Raw genomic sequence first — 15,648 nt, forward strand, 5'->3', positions numbered from 1 at the left:
TTATTATGCCAAAAATGTAAGCATCAAGAAAGGCATAGAGGGTTTGAGAGGAGGTGTCGGTGAAATCCTAAAAGCATTCTTCATTCACGTAGTACGGCTAGAGAACGAATCTCTGTACTTCCCAATACAGAGCGTTCCTCTAATTAAACGACGATGTTGAAGGGATGAACATGTTTCAACGATGATATCATCACCAATCAATTTTAATGCTCTACGTTCAATACCGACCAAGAAGCTTTAGTAAGTTGCAGGAGTAATACTAAAGCTTTGGACTAACCTAGTTAAAGAATATACTTAACTTACATACAAAGGAATATAAGTCTTATAGATAACAGCCATATCAGAGTGGGAGAACACTTCTTGGATCGCCTTAGAGAATCCAAACATCTTGCGGCATTTTTGGAGAATCGCTTATGTAATGGTTCCACAAGAGGTGCTTGAAGATTCATATCCTGAGAATTTCGAGATTTTTAGTCTCTTTAATGCCTATACCACTCATGGAAAGTGGCAAAAGTTGTGAATTCAGTTTTAACGACAATAAGCAGCATAGAGTTTTCGACGTAATAAATTCTACTCGATTATTTAACAATGCTATCTAGGTCAGAATGTAATGAGGTAATTTTACGGTCGTTGAAAATCCACATCCATGAGAAGGAAGGTGCTGAATCTCAAAAACGAATAAGAAAAGCTAAGGATACTATCGTCAGCGAAGCTGGTAAGTGAATAAGAAGTTTCAGGAGACTAATAATAAGAATGGGAAAGAGTGTCGGAGACTTAACAGAGCCCTAGGGCACACCGGAATTAATTTTGTATTTCTCAGACTATCAAAACTAGTTGCATTAAACGGTCCGAAAGTTGATTTCTAATCTAACAAAGACACGCATTTTCGATAAGACAGCCTTAACTAAATGAAATGCATTAGAGCTACCAGTCATTAAGAAGCCTTCCGCCTTCGAGGCATTTCTTGAGCTGAGTTAATCAGCGTTTTCATTACCTTAGAATGAACCAATCGCAGTTCGCTGTTTTTGGGGGCTGGACAAGTGCAGCTTTTCATTTACTTATAACGAAACATGAGGAGTAAGATAGATGAAAAAGCTATTGAACAAAAACTAATAAAACAAAGGCCGACTTCTATTTCTTGACAACTCACATTAAACTTGAATTTCAATGCCAGAATAATGATGATAGTTATTATTTAGTCTAGTCAAAATGGACATAAGATTATAAAAACTTCGGAAAAACTCGAGTTTTGCTTTAACAGGATATAGACTTTTAAATATTAAATATATTATTAAGAACATGTTATAAAAAGTCTCGTAACAAAATATGATTTGTGGCAAAGATTCTGGTTTAGGCTTTTAGTATAGCAGTGAACTGTCATATCAAATTTTAGAGTTTGTTTAAAAGAAAAAAAGTCCAAATTTTTAATGAAGGACTTTTTGGCTTTAAACAAAAATTGCGGCGAAATTTCTAGTTTCCGTTTTAGTGTCAATCACTTCTTTTTTTAGGTTATTTGGTTTATAAAAATTAGTCAATGTTTTTCGAACTAATATGAATTTGGTATCACATCACAAATTAGGGGCCGTAAAATAAAGCCAAGTGAAATAAGGGAATCTTTTATGAATTGGCCTTATTTCGTGAAAGAAGATAAAATAAGGCCATATTGAGTTTATTATACACTTTCAACACTATGGTATTTAAGTTCAATATTTCATTTTTGAAATTGCTCTAGTAAAAAAACAACATAATCTGTTATATGTTAAAGAAAATGTATTTAAGTCGATATCTCTGCTGTTTCTTGAGAAATGGCCGACGGAAAAAGGTATCCCAACACAACATTCTCTCTGGAAACCTTTGATTTAGATTCAAGGGACCTCGATGAATGTCAACATGAGGAACTTCAAATTTATTTGTCAACATCACATATTTATTAATAAAATCTTAAAATCTAATAAACCAATGCATAAAAACATAAAACATTAAACATTAAACACAAAACATAATTAGACTTAAAAAAAGGAACATAACAAAAAAAATTATTAATTAATTACAAACATAAATGATCAACACATATGTGAGAGTTTACAACAATTGCGCATATTCCTTTTAAGTTTGTCAATAGCGTCGGATGATGTTGATGGTAAATCATTGTTATTGGTGTCATTCGATTGAAAGCTGGATTGATTCTCATTCTTGACCAACCTGGGCCTAGGACTTCTTAAGCTTCCAGAACTGCGACTTAATCGCCTTTTTATAGAATTAATGGTTATGGAAGTTCGTCGATGAATTATGGGTTCCATTAGGAAGGTGGTTGGCTTTTTATTTAATTTATTTTGTTTATCCTTTCTTGTCATAATTTTCCTTTGACGGATGAAGAATTTCTTTGGATTTCTTCTGGCGGCAGCTGATAGTCTAAATGATCCATTTAGACCATGACCTGTTATTTGTATGAATTTTCCATTAGCTACAGATTCTCGGATATAACTTCAAGAGATAAGATAAAAATATAATAAATTTTGTTAAGAAACCTTTATGAAATGTACCTTTTTATTCGTTTAAGCAAGTAGCGCAGGTCCACAAGGTATTTTGCTACAATATATTGTTTGATAGCTCGGTAGGAGCATTTGTTAAGAACTTTTACAGCATCATCTACCATAACTCTCGTAGTTGGATGATGATGATAGCTTCGTTGTTTCTTTGGCGTTGAACTGATTGGAATTAATTCATCCATAATTTAAGTTTGTTTATAATAAATTATTCACCAGTATTCACTTGCACTAGACAAATTATTGTAAAATTTGTTCTTTGAACTAAGTACTCGTACAGTTTTGTTTTATTTTTTTTTTCAATTATGTTACGTTATAGGATTGCAGTGTGACCAGAGTTTTTTTTTTGTTGAAATGATTATTGTTTATTTATGATTCGCAGTTTGTGACTTTTTTCTTAGAATGAAATTGGCAGAAAACTTTACAAAAATTAAAAACACTAATTTTCTTATGGGTTTTTATCTGCGTTAAAATTTTGGGTAGTTGATATGACAATTACACTTATTTCTTTTTAATTAATTGATAAGTATTATAAAAATGATGTCCATTTGAACCCGACAACTCTGAGTTCTGTGAGCATAAAGTAGCAGACATTTTTATTACTTTATTATTTATTAGGGTGGTCGATAAGAAATTAAATTTTTGAAAGGCTGTCAATTAACTTTGTTTCAAGTGTTAAAGGAGATTAATTTCGGTTATTGTTTATTTGAAGCTCTAATCAGCCTTATTATAAATTCTAATTAAAGGGTGTCCCAAAATTACCGCAAAATTTGAATTAAATAGAAAACGCCGTTTTTAATCTTTTGATTGTTATATTTTTATTGACTCGTTAAGTACATAGGATAGGGTTATGTATTTAATAACACATCGGACAAATGGACTCCACGGCTTTGCATGCACATGCGCACTCTTTTGTTGAAATTTTCCATGACCATTCTGCATAAATATGACTGAATTTCGTTGATGCAGCGTTGAATCTCCCCCTTTAATGCACGGGTGGTTGTGGGCTTGTTGACATAGACTTGTGATTTCAAATAACCCCATAAAAAGAAGTCTAATGGTGTTAAATCACACGATCTAGGAGGCCAATTTTGATCACCGAAACGAGAGAGCAAACGACCTGGGAATGTCTCATGCAGTAATTGAATTGTTTCACGGGCTGTATGACGTGTGGCACCGTCTTGTTGAAACCACATATTGGACACATCAATATCATCCAATTTTGGCAGAAAGAACTGTGTAATCATATCGCGATATCGAGCACCAGTAACAGTCACTGCTTGACCAGCATCATTTTCAAAAAAATATGGCCCAAATATGCCTCCAGCCCATAATCCACACCATACAGTCACGCGTTGTGGATGCATTTGTTTTTCGACAATCACATGTGGGTTCTCCGAACCCCAAATGCGGCAATTTTGGCGATTGACAAAGCCATCAAGATGAAAATGTGCTTCATCGCTTAGGATGATTTTGCTTGAAAAATAAGGGTCCATTTGTTGATGTTCAATAATCCATTCAACGAACTCTCTTCTCTGTCCATGGTCATTAGGCTTCAATTGTTGTGTTAATTGAATTATTTTGTAAGCATGAAGACACAGATCTTTGGTGAGTATACGCTGTAGAGAGGTTCTTGAAATTTGCAATTCTTGTCCACGACGTCGAATTGAGGTTCCTGGATTGTCAGCAACACTCTCACGCACTGCTTCGACATTCACATTTGAACGGCTTGTTTTTGGACGACCAGTGTGTTTGGCGTCTCCAACGGATCCAGTCTCCATGAATTTTTCAATTAATTTCTTAACAGTTGACGAAGTTAAAACACTATTCCGACCATATTTTGTATGAAATTTTCGAACTGCAGCCGCCAAGCTTTCACTATTTTTGAAATATTCTTTACTAATGAAGACACGTTGTTCTATCATGTAACCTCCATTTTTAATAACCCTATACTGTTAGCTGTCAAATTGCTTTTTTTCAGGGTTCCCAACACTTCACTGCACAAATGGCGACAAATTCAAATCGTGCGTTAATTTTGGGACACCCTTTATTAATTAAATATGTCCTATTTAAGAGCTATAATACAATAGTCTAGTGGAATGTATGGTGAATTTCATGCATAAATGTTAGAAATCAAGTTGAAAAGTATTTTTTTTTTTCAAAAATAATATGTTCTGTTCTTGTTCGTATTTTTATAGATACGAAAAACGCTACATAACTAAAGATGCAAAAAACTAAAATATGAAAATATGAAATTTTTATTATGTCTTTCAGTTAGCTATTAATTAGTTAATTAGTTTAACGAAAGTGTCACTTTTGTCGTGTTTGTTTTCAAAAACCTAAACGACATTTAATTTCTCAAAAAAACTTTATTTGAAAATCGTTAGAACGCTTTTTTTTAAATTAAATTTGTATATATAAAATACCTCAATTTTATTTTAAAAATATTTTTGGTATGCACAGCATAATATTACACGTTTTACATTTTAATTTCGTAAATAAGGGTGAATGCAGTTTCAAGATATCGAGTTACGAACAAAATTTGATTAAGGTCTATTTATAAAAAAAATGTATGGGAACTTCTGTTATTTTTAGTCTTAAAAAATCGGCTCAAAACGTTAACTTCCAAATAAGACTTTTTCGACTTCTCTAGAGTTTGAAATTGTTTAGGAATGCAAAAATTGACATATACATAGTTCTTGTAGGTCGCAAGTATAAGATGGAATAAAAGACGAGTTTCAGGAATTTAAAGGCAATCGGATGTCAAATCGTATTCAAGGTTTCTTATTTAGAACCTGAATGTTTGATCTTTCTCTCAGAAAAGATCTTATGTCTCAGAAAAGATCGTCCATTGGTGAAAAGTTTAATGTTTAAAGCAGTACAATAAAAATTGTATTTTTAGGTAGATATCCCTTAACGCAATACGATAATTTTTGAACTCAATAGAATTCTTACGAAAATTGAAAACAAAAATGATGGAACAAAAACTTAGAAAATAATAATAACTTAGACTTTTTAATAATTATTTATTGTTATTACCCTCAAGAAGCTTAAATGTAAGCTCTTCGATATCAAGCAACCTCTTTCAGATTTCTAAATCTTATTGTTTTGTTGTTATAAACTTCGAAATTTTCTCACTTTTTGCCTTTCTTTTCTATTTCTTAAAGGTGGTGGTCCAAAAAATTAAAATCCTCTCCCAAAAATTCCCTTCCAGCATTTCTACTTGTGCTTGAAAAGATATTTTTTTCTTGAAATTTTTGGCAAGATGCTTATGTTGCTCCATGAGCTCAACAAGTCTTTTAATTTGTAGTTGACTTATTTTTTTAACCCTAAATAAAGATTTTTAAAATTATTACATCAAAAAATAGAGAAAAAGGCTTACACTTTTATAAATAATACAAGTCAAGATGCCGCTTAGCCTTAAATGGATTCTTTATTGTGCGATAGTCAAACTCCAACTAACTCTTAACAATATCATAACAGAGCTATTTATAGCTCTACAGTTCGGCCATCTTATCATTTGATCATGTCCTCAGGATCAACAGCATCGTCACCTTCGGCGTCATGGTCTTCCTCGTTGTCATCGGTGTTCTCGAATGGGTCTTCCGGCAGTTCACACCATCGCTTCATTTTGTTTGATGACATGACTGTGCTGAACCTTCGTTGATTGCGTTGCATTCCAGAAATGTCCTCTACAACAAACTCATGGTGCCAAACAAACTGCTCAACCAATACAACCACGAAATGGCTTCAAATGTTTCCGATGTTCCCAAATGGGGCATTTTCAGAGAGATTATCCAACTTTGACCAGCAGTGTCAGCGCGCCTAACAATCCCGCCAATAACTTAACATCTCGGACGGGCAGATCATCCCACGGACAGATGAACATGATCAACGAAAATTCGGAATATGTCCAAAGGGCATCCGTAATGATGTGGAGGTGGAATCTTTCATCGACTTGGGGAATGATTGCTTGACACTATGCAAGTCCACCGCAGACGAGGGAAGCATCTAATACTGTGCAAGTCAGCGAAGTCTCAATGGGTTTGGAGGTGGCTGCTGTTATATTGTGGGGCGTCTTTACGCAGAGGTTGCTGTGGATGATATGTTATCGTGGTGTGAAGTTCTCATAGTGGAAGACGAAAGCCAACCTTTGATGATTGGACGCAGGCTTTTAGACCAATCGCAAGTAGAAGTGCACAAACCTTATAAAAAGGCTCACAACTAAGAATCGCACAATCCAAATCCGTCACAAGAAGCATCTAATGAGTGTGAGATGGTGATGTAGCTGTGCTCATAGAGAGAGGCTTTAAGTTTTGATGAGCTCAAAATTGGCGAAATGAGCGCAGAAGACAAGCGCAGTCTATGAAACTTAATATCAAACTACCGCGGATGCTTCGCAAAAGATGCTGACGAATCGGGAGTATCCAACCTGGGACAGTGCACAATAGAGCTTACCACAAACCAGCCTATTTGGGTACAACCTTATAAAATACCATTCGCAAAACGAGAAATCGTGAAGCAAAAAGTCGAGGAACTTCTAAAGCGAGGCTACATCCGACCATCAATATCCAACCATTGTTCTCCAATCGTCTTGACCAAGAAAAAAGATGGAAGCGACAGATTCTGCATCGATTTTAGAGCACTCAATAAGGCGAAGGTTTCCGATGCCTGTGGTAGAGGAAGTATTGTCGTCATTAGCTGGCAACCGGTATATCATCGTACTTTATCTCGCATCGGGCTATCACCAGATTCCAATGGAAGAAGACAGCAAGAAGTTTACAGCGTTTCGGACTCATCAATGCACCTGCTGTGTTCCAGGCAACCATGAACAAGATTAAGGCTGGATTAAATAAGGGTGACGCCGAGATTTATATATATGACACCATTATTGCTTGCGCTACGCCACTCAGTGACCTCACCAAGAGTGACCGGAAGTTTGACTGGACCGAAAATCAGGAAGCTGCTTTCGTAAGACTTAAAGAATTTTTAATTAATCCTCCAGTTTAAGCTCTTTACAGCCCGGAATACTATCATGAAGTCCACACCGATGCTTCGTCGTTAGGGCTTGCCGGCATTCTGTTGCAAAAAGAAGGGCAGGACAGAGGCCTTCGGCCAGTGATCTTTTTCAGTCGAAAACTGACGGACAATGAAAAGAAGTTTCACTCCTATGAACTGGAAGTGCTCGCCATAGTGGAGAGTCTGGAGCGCTTCAGAGCATATCTCTTGGGTAAGCATTTAAAGGTCGTAACAGATTGCGAGGCCATTGTAGCAACAAGCAACGAGCATAAGATCCTTCCTAGAGTGGGTCGATGGTGGCTTAAGCTCCAAGAATTCTCATTCGAAACCGTCCATCAGTCAGGTACTAAAGCGGCATACGTGGATGCTCTAAGTCGACAACCGAATGAGGTCGAACAAACTCCAGAAGAAGCATCATTGTTTGTGCTGAATGTCAACATAGCCGAGGACGACTAGCTAGTCACAATGCAGTGGTAAGATGTTAAGTTACGGTCCATTATAATCGCCCTGCAGCCTGGAGAGATGACACCGGAAAAGGTAAACCTAAAAAAAGAGTATCGAGTGAAAGGATGTCGTTTGTTCCGATTAGTTAAAGGGGAGGAGATATGGGCAGTTCCAAAGGCAGTTCGATGGCGAGTGTTGAAGCTCTGCCACGATGACGTAGGTCATTTCGCTGATGAGAAGATCTTTTCGAGGCTAAGGGAGACCTACTGGTTCCCCAGGATGAGGGGATGCACGAGGTCGTGCATAAAGTCCTGCGTCGACTGTGCATACGCCAAACGTAAAGGTGGTTTAATTGAAGGGGAACTGCATCGACCGGAACGGATTCCACTGCCCTTCGACACGGTTCACCTGGATCATCTCGGACCTTTCCCCGTTGGAAAGGGAGGGACCAGGTACGTGCTTGCCATTGTGGACAACTTCACAAAGTATTCAGTACTTCGAGCAGTGAAAACTACAAACACTAGGGGCGTCCTTAACGTTTTGGCTGAAGTAACGGGGTATTTTGGCGTCCCTCGCATAATCATAACCGATAGATTAACAGCTTTCACCGCCAAATTATTTGAGTTGTATTGCGACGAGAACGATGTCCAGCACGTGAAAAATGCCGTGAGGACACCAAGAGCAAATGGCCACGTGGAACCCTGCAACCGCACGGTTTTCTCGGCTCTTAAGTGCACCCATTCCAGCGAAAGAGGTAAAGACTGGGCCAGCCACTTGCGATCGATTCAATGGGGTCTAAACACAACCAAGTAGGGCAAGTCCACACGAACTATTGTTTTCCTACACTCCGAGAGACATTCTGGGCAATAAACTATTGCTGGAGCTGGGAAAAAAAATCAATGTCTGAGAAGGAAGAAGTAGATGAACGAAGGAAGTCCGCACCTCAGAACATCATTCAAAATCAGCATGTCCAAAAGAAGTCATTTGACCAGAAGCACCGGAAACCATCCCAATATGAGGTAAATGATTTAATATTAATTAAAAATGAAACAGTTACCACAGGTATTTTCGGAAGCTTGAGCCAGTTTTTCGGGGTCCATACATTGTTGCCAAGGTGCTCCCGAACGATAGGTTTGTTGTTGAGGACATTCCTGGAATGCAACGCATTCAACGAAGGTGTATTTTCGTTATAGTCGTAAGCAAATTTTTCTACGACCGAAATTTCCGTTAATGCAAACGTTTTTGTTATAAACGGAATACCAAACAAAATAAAGGAATGCGTCCCACAAGAGAAAAACCGCAAATTAGAGTTGGACGACTAAAGTAAAGATGTGGCCTTCAACGCCTTATGAAATAAGGGGCAATTTATCTGGACGAAAGTTTACCAAGACCTCGCAAACTAACTGAGACACTATGTTTTAATATAATGTTTATTTTATACAATTTTATTATATTTTCTAAGCAATAAATATGAAAGGAAGAGAAGAAATACAAGGGCGGTTACTCAAAGCCAACAGAGTGTACTTCAGCGTGTCAAAGCTTTTAAAATTCAGAAACCATAACTTCTAAGCTGCTGCTCTACAACAGGAAAATAGTTCAGCCAGTGCTCACATATGGATCCTAAAACTAGGTGCTTAGTAAATGACACTCCGACCTTTTAGGCGCGTTCGAGAGGAAGGTCTTGCGGAAAATTGTTGGCCCTTTATGTGAGGAAGAACGATTCCCGCGACGCTTCAATCAAGAACTCTATGCAATCTATCTCGAAGCAGATATTGTGCCAAAAATTAAGTTCGGTAGACTGCGATGGTCTAGACACCTAGCTCGTATGAGTTAAGAGGAACCAGCTCGGAAAGTCATTTGTAATATATTTTATGGTATGTAGGACGCCCGAAGCCTTGAGATGAGCAGCTGGATGGCGTCTGCTCGCAATGGGTGCCAGACCGGATCCCAGTTGTCGTTGTCGAGTCGATAATGATGCTCCTACAGTAAAACATGAAAGGTAACTGATTCTCTTTCTATCATCATAGTATACACATCTCCCTCAAATTTAAAAATATGTACAACGTTTGAAATGAATAACAATATCTGGTACCAAGGACACGAGCTTTCGAACATACATAGCTGTTTCTATGTTCCTATAGATACAAATTGTATTATTGTTAATATAATATACTTGCAATAAGTTCTTCTATTCAGATAAATAATAATCAAACATGAAAAAAATTAATAAAAAGATTCGAAAGAAATATTCTGGTAATAGTTTATAAAACTTAATTAAGTACCTTATACTTTAAATTTATATTCAATTAATTGTTTTTAGACTTCTATACCTCCGAAGATATTTTTGAGGAAAAATCACCGCAACTGAATTTTTCAGTTGCTGACTTGGATACGGTAATCTTTTGGTTTTTAAAACTTAATAGTCACAATTTACAGTATTTATTAACCCTTCAAGAAAGGACACTTGTCAAATCCTAAAGCCCCATGTGTTGTAACAACAATTGATCCACAATACACAAAAGATGCCAATAGACAACTGAATTTTTATAAATTCAACGTTAAAAGGTAAGATTTATATAGAGTTTTCCAATATGAGGTTCCATTTTTATATTCAAAGAAGACGAGTATTTTTTAAGAGAAATCACTAGACGTACATTTCATTGTGAAAAAGAAGCTACGACTAGGGTCCTATTCATGACTAATCCCGTCCTATTCACATTGAAACCTCTTATTGGAAAAATCAGTACAAGAAAATCATTGATAATTTTGTAAACTTAAAATATTCTCATCTTATTTTTAGTGATATTCTTCGACTACGAGATATAACAAGGAAGAAATTTCTATTTTACGCCACACAGCAACAGGCTCTTGAAAGGGCACAAGAAGATGCATATCAATTTAAGGTCTATGAAGAGGCTAAAAACTTCTTAAATGTATGTAAGAAAAATCCAGTAATTTGACAAACAAATTAACAAAATAAAACCAATGTTTTTTTAAAAAAAAAAATATTTAAGATGACCTCTCAACAGCTTGATGTTTTTCAAAATGAAGCCTTTTGTAAAGTCTTAGCTGAAAATGAAAAACTTAGGAAAATTAAAGCAGAAACAATGTTGGATAAATTTAAAGAAACTACTCTAATGCATCAGAAATTATCCACAGATGTCAAGGATGTGCACAAGAGATTTATATTCCTTTTAAAATTGATTGTAAGATTAATGCTTTAAAAAAAGTCAACAAATTAAAGACTGTTGAATTCCCCTTAAAGATTGGAACTTAAAACTTTGCAATATCCAATCATTTGAACTAAAAAAGACTGCAATAATTTTATATCCAATCATTTGAATGCAATGAATTGATTGAAATCATTTAAATCTAAAAAATTGATTGCAATCATTTGAGACTTAATGAATTCTTTGCATTCACTTGAAAATTTATTTATGGGCCACTTCAGAATATTTTAAGCTTAAGTGCTCAACGCAAGGACTTTAAGTGAATACAAAGACTTCAAAAGAATTCAAGGACTCAAAGTAAATGGAAGAAATGAATAAATTCTCAAATGATTGTAATCAATGGAATGCAGTCAAATGATTGGAGAAAAAAATGATTGCAGTCTTTTTAAGGTCAAATGAAAGTTCCAATCTTTAGTTGAAATCAATGAATGCAATCTTTAAGTTGAATTCAATAAATGATTTATAGTGATTGCATTCCCAACAGATTACATTCTTTTACAAGTCTGTCAAACTACCATTTCTATTTCCAGGGATACTTTGATGTGAGCGAAGAAGGATTTAATATGCTTAAATTAAATCGTTTAGCAGATTCTGGTGATTTTGTTTTCCTTAAAAACAATTTACTCTCCGATAGCATTTCAAGTGAACAAATTAAACAATTGAAGGAATTTGTAGCTGATGTCATTGATCCTTATGTGAAAAAGCAAACATTTTTGAATGCTGATGTTTGGATTGACGTACGAAGAAATCATATTTTAACTAAATTAATAATAATTAATAAATTAAATTAATTTTTTGTTTAGGGATACGAAAATACACGTCGGAAATTATTTGAGTATTACAATCAATTTACAAAACTTGCAATTTTAAATCATATGGTTTCGATTGTTCATTATAAATTTGTAAGGCAATTATTATTATTTATAACAAAAGGAAGAAATTGTTCAGAAACAAAAAACTTACACATTTTCCAGATAAAGTTTCATATAAATTGTAACTTACAACTCATTGCTCGAAATCCAAAACATCTTACTGAACATAAAAATCGTCTTCAACTCGAATCCAATCAACTTTTTGATAAATTTGAGCAAAAAAAACTCAAAAGGTTGTAATTATTTTATCACTGCCTTAAAAATGTCACTGTAATTTTTTTATTTTAGTGGAAAAGTATGTTGGGATATCAAAGGAATTGCACCAGTACTTCTTGAAAAGATTCAACCAAAGAACGAAGAAGATGAAAAAGGACCTCCAATTAGTTCTATTACTCAATTAGAGAAAATCCATAATATTTTAATGGTAAACAAGCGACTAGGTAACAATAATCAATAACTTTAAGAACTAAAGTTTACTTTCAGAGCCTTCTTAATGAACTTGATAGTTTGGAACCTGAATATTGTAAGACTTACGAAGAAGAAGTTCGCAGACAAGTTACAAGAGAAAAGAAAGCATCGAGAAATGTATTGGTCAGAGTAAATCGATTCAAGAATTGGATAGAGCACTATAAGAAACACCAAAAGAAATAACTTAAAAATAAAGTATGAGAATTATTATTTATATTTTTTTAATTAAGTTATCTATTATGAAGGTACAACTGAATATGAATCCAAAGTACTTTGGAAATTTATAGATAATAATAAAAGAATATCTTGTACTTATTCGTTTGTTCTCAAGTTTCCGACTTCCGGCATTTTGTTTCAAAAAAGTTGTTATTGGATGCTTCGGTTCCGGTGCATGTTTTCTTTTATAGCGTGATTACACTCAATTAGATATTAAACACAGTCTTAGGAATTAAAGAGAAGGTTTAGAAGGAGGTTTCGGTGCATAATCGTTTTGAAATTAAATATTGCAATGACTGTGAAAGCCATTGTGTGATAAAGTATTCCACATTCGCGTGTACGGCTAAAGAACGAATCTCTGTACTTGATAGTACGACCGAAGTGTTACGGTTGAATTTTTTAAGAGGATGGATGCAGCTGGCTAATTCTCTAGAGCATTAGCTCTAGCTTATTAGTACCCTTTATATGTTTATATTTAAACACAGTGCGAGCCTTAGGAAAATAGGGAAGGATTTAAAAGGGGTACCGGTGCACATTGGTCTTAAAGTTCTGAACATCAAAATGGGAGGGAAAAACAGAGTTGACCAAGGCATTCCACATTCTCGATTTGCGATTTAAGAAAGAATCTCTATACTTGACAGTACGCCCGAAATTGAGCTTAAGGGTTACCTGATGAGCATTCCTAGAAGTGCGAGTATTACGGCTGAATAGTTTAAGAGGTGGAATGCAGCTGGCTAATTCGACAGAACATTGTTTGTAAAAATATCGATAAAGCAACGAAAGGCATGAAACATTGTGGCGGTGTTCTAGCGATGTAAATGTTTCGATTATAGTTCTGTCGCCTATCATTTTAAAGCCCTTTTTGAATTCTATCCAAGAGATTTAAACTTATTTTAGGGGCACCTGCCCAGATATGCGAATTATATTCAAGCTTTGGACGGATGAAAGCTTTGTAGATTATAGCCAGATCAGAGGGGTTAAAAAATTTCTTGCATCGTCGGAGAAATCCTAAGTACCTGGCAGCATTTTTGGCGATATCGAATATGTGATCATTCCATAAGAGGTGATCTGTAATACACATACCGAGTGCTGATAGTTGAGTGTTTCCTGGATGCAAGTGCCACTCATAGATAGTGGCATCGGGGGTGCGTTACGCTTTAACGACAGGAGACAGCATTGAATTTTCGAAGCATTAAATTCTACACGGTTTTTGATCAAGATCAGGGGTGGAATCGGCTAAGGTGATTGTTGACTATCAATTTTTTGATAGTCAAATTGACTATCATTTTCATTCCGTCTGCGTAAGATGATTCAACTCAATTCAATTCGATTGAACAATTTCAGATTCAAATTGTCAAAATTCGTTGTTGCCTTGGTGAAATTTTAAATTGATTCTTATAAAATATCTAAATAAAAGTTTCAAATTGGCTGATTTTGAATAAAATTCTTACTTTTCTTGCTTTTTTCGAATGTCGTAAGCTTTGTCGTTCACAGGAATGTGTTTTCTTAAAAGAAACAAAGTGAACTAAGAAAATGTTCCAGTCGTTTGTGTAAGCGTCTGGTAGCTCTATTCGGAATAAACAAATTTGTTTGAAAACGACTATCACATTTTTTTGTGATAGCTTTTTAGGTATCAATTTGACTATCACCTTATGTAGATCAAATTCTATCATTTTGATTGTCATTTATCAACAATCACCTTAGCCGATTCCACCCCAGAATTTAACGAGCTTATCATACGCTGCCCTTGAAGTTCCATATCCGAAGCACAAGAATGTGAATCTAGAAACGAATATGAAAAGCTGAGGGTACTACCGTCGACGAAACAGTTTAATGGATTAGAAGTGACAGACAAAAGATCGTTTATGAATATAAGGAAGAGAGTCGGAGACAAAACGGAGCCCTGGGGTACACCAGCATTTATTTTATAAATTTCAGACTTGAAACCATATAATACAACTTGTATTGAACGGTTAGAAAGGTCATTTATAATCCAGCGAAGAAGAGATTCATCAATACCAAAAGCTAGCACTTTAGATAAGAGAGCTTGGTGCCCAACTCTATCAAATGCTTTTGAATTTTCAAGTGCAATAATCTCACTCTTACCAAAACGAGGTTAAGATTTGCTGCGCTGTTTGGTGAGATGAACCATGTGATCACCAGTTGACCTATTGCTGCGAAAGCCGTAGTGCCAGTCATTAAGAAGCTTTCGATCTTCGAGATATTTCTTGAGCTGATATTTAATCAGCGTTTATGAGCTTGGAAGGAAGGGACATTAGTGCAATCGGTCGCTTATTAGAGAGTGAGTAGGATTCGCCTTTTATTGGGATGCACGGAAAAATGATTATTCAGTGGTTTTGCAAGATTTGAAGAACACCTCTTCAGCACAATAGTGGGGATACTTTCCGGTCAGCGGATGTATGTTGAGATCTCTTAGGACTCTAGCCACAGTATGAGTGTGAACAAATATTGGTCAAATAAATTAGGTAGCCTTGAATTGGCGAAGAACTGACCAGCAAAAAATAGCTAGCAAACGGAGTGTTATTGACAACAAGCGAAGGATAAGAGGAACAGTAAAAATTCCTCATGTTTTTAACGACCCAGCATTTTTAACTGCCTTTGGGACATTACAGTATTTTTTGCCATAATTTTTGGACATGTATAAATTTGGTCTGGCTTTGCGGCCCTCCCTGGCTTGATGGAACTTTTTACGGCCCTCTTTGGTACTACTCACCTCTTTACAGCTCAAATCAAACCATCAACCAAACTTGTAATTATATCACCGTTGGCGTTAAAGTCAATGTCGAGCAACCATTGTGAACAGTTAATGATCCAGATATAATATATAATTGT

The 15,648-nt window shown here is 35.6% G+C and overlaps 2 protein-coding genes across 2 annotated transcripts; one reads left to right on the forward strand and one right to left on the reverse strand.

The window, feature by feature from the left end:
- Nucleotides 1-1,915: 1,915 nt before the first annotated feature.
- LOC129952466 (histone H1.2-like) lies at nt 1,916-2,836 on the reverse strand. The gene is made up of 2 exons (XM_056065057.1): nt 2,544-2,836; nt 1,916-2,484 (listed from the first exon to the last, which is right to left on the reverse strand). The coding sequence occupies exons 1-2, from the start codon at nt 2,729-2,731 to the stop codon at nt 2,064-2,066; spliced, it is 609 nt and encodes a 202-aa protein (XP_055921032.1). The 5' UTR covers nt 2,732-2,836; the 3' UTR covers nt 1,916-2,063.
- Nucleotides 2,837-10,195: 7,359 nt separating this feature from the next.
- LOC129951977 (uncharacterized) lies at nt 10,196-12,796 on the forward strand. Its single transcript, XM_056064378.1, has 10 exons — nt 10,196-10,262; nt 10,330-10,403; nt 10,465-10,574; nt 10,810-10,942; nt 11,024-11,215; nt 11,770-11,976; nt 12,043-12,141; nt 12,214-12,344; nt 12,400-12,535; nt 12,595-12,796. Exons 1-10 carry the CDS (start codon nt 10,223-10,225, stop codon nt 12,760-12,762), a joined length of 1,290 nt encoding a protein of 429 aa, XP_055920353.1. The 5' UTR covers nt 10,196-10,222; the 3' UTR covers nt 12,763-12,796.
- Nucleotides 12,797-15,648: the final 2,852 nt, after the last annotated feature.

The sequence above is a fragment of the Eupeodes corollae genome, chromosome 3 (assembly GCF_945859685.1).
Source record: "Eupeodes corollae chromosome 3, idEupCoro1.1, whole genome shotgun sequence".
Lineage (NCBI taxonomy): Eukaryota > Metazoa > Arthropoda > Insecta > Diptera > Syrphidae > Eupeodes > Eupeodes corollae.

Bases quoted from the DNA above. Each gene is read 5' to 3' on its own strand.
- LOC129952466 (XM_056065057.1), bottom strand. From the start codon at position 2,731: ATGGATGAATTAATTCCAATCAGTTCAACGCCAAAGAAACAACGAAGC. The intron at 2,485-2,543 runs GTACATTTCATA...TATCTCTTGAAG, and splicing joins TTGCTTAAACGAATAAAAAG to TTATATCCGAGAATCTGTAG.
- LOC129951977 (XM_056064378.1), top strand. From the start codon at position 10,223: ATGAAAAAAATTAATAAAAAGATTCGAAAGAAATATTCTG. The intron at 10,404-10,464 runs GTAATCTTTTGG...TAACCCTTCAAG, and splicing joins CAGTTGCTGACTTGGATACG to AAAGGACACTTGTCAAATCC. The intron at 12,536-12,594 runs GTAAACAAGCGA...GTTTACTTTCAG, and splicing joins AAATCCATAATATTTTAATG to AGCCTTCTTAATGAACTTGA.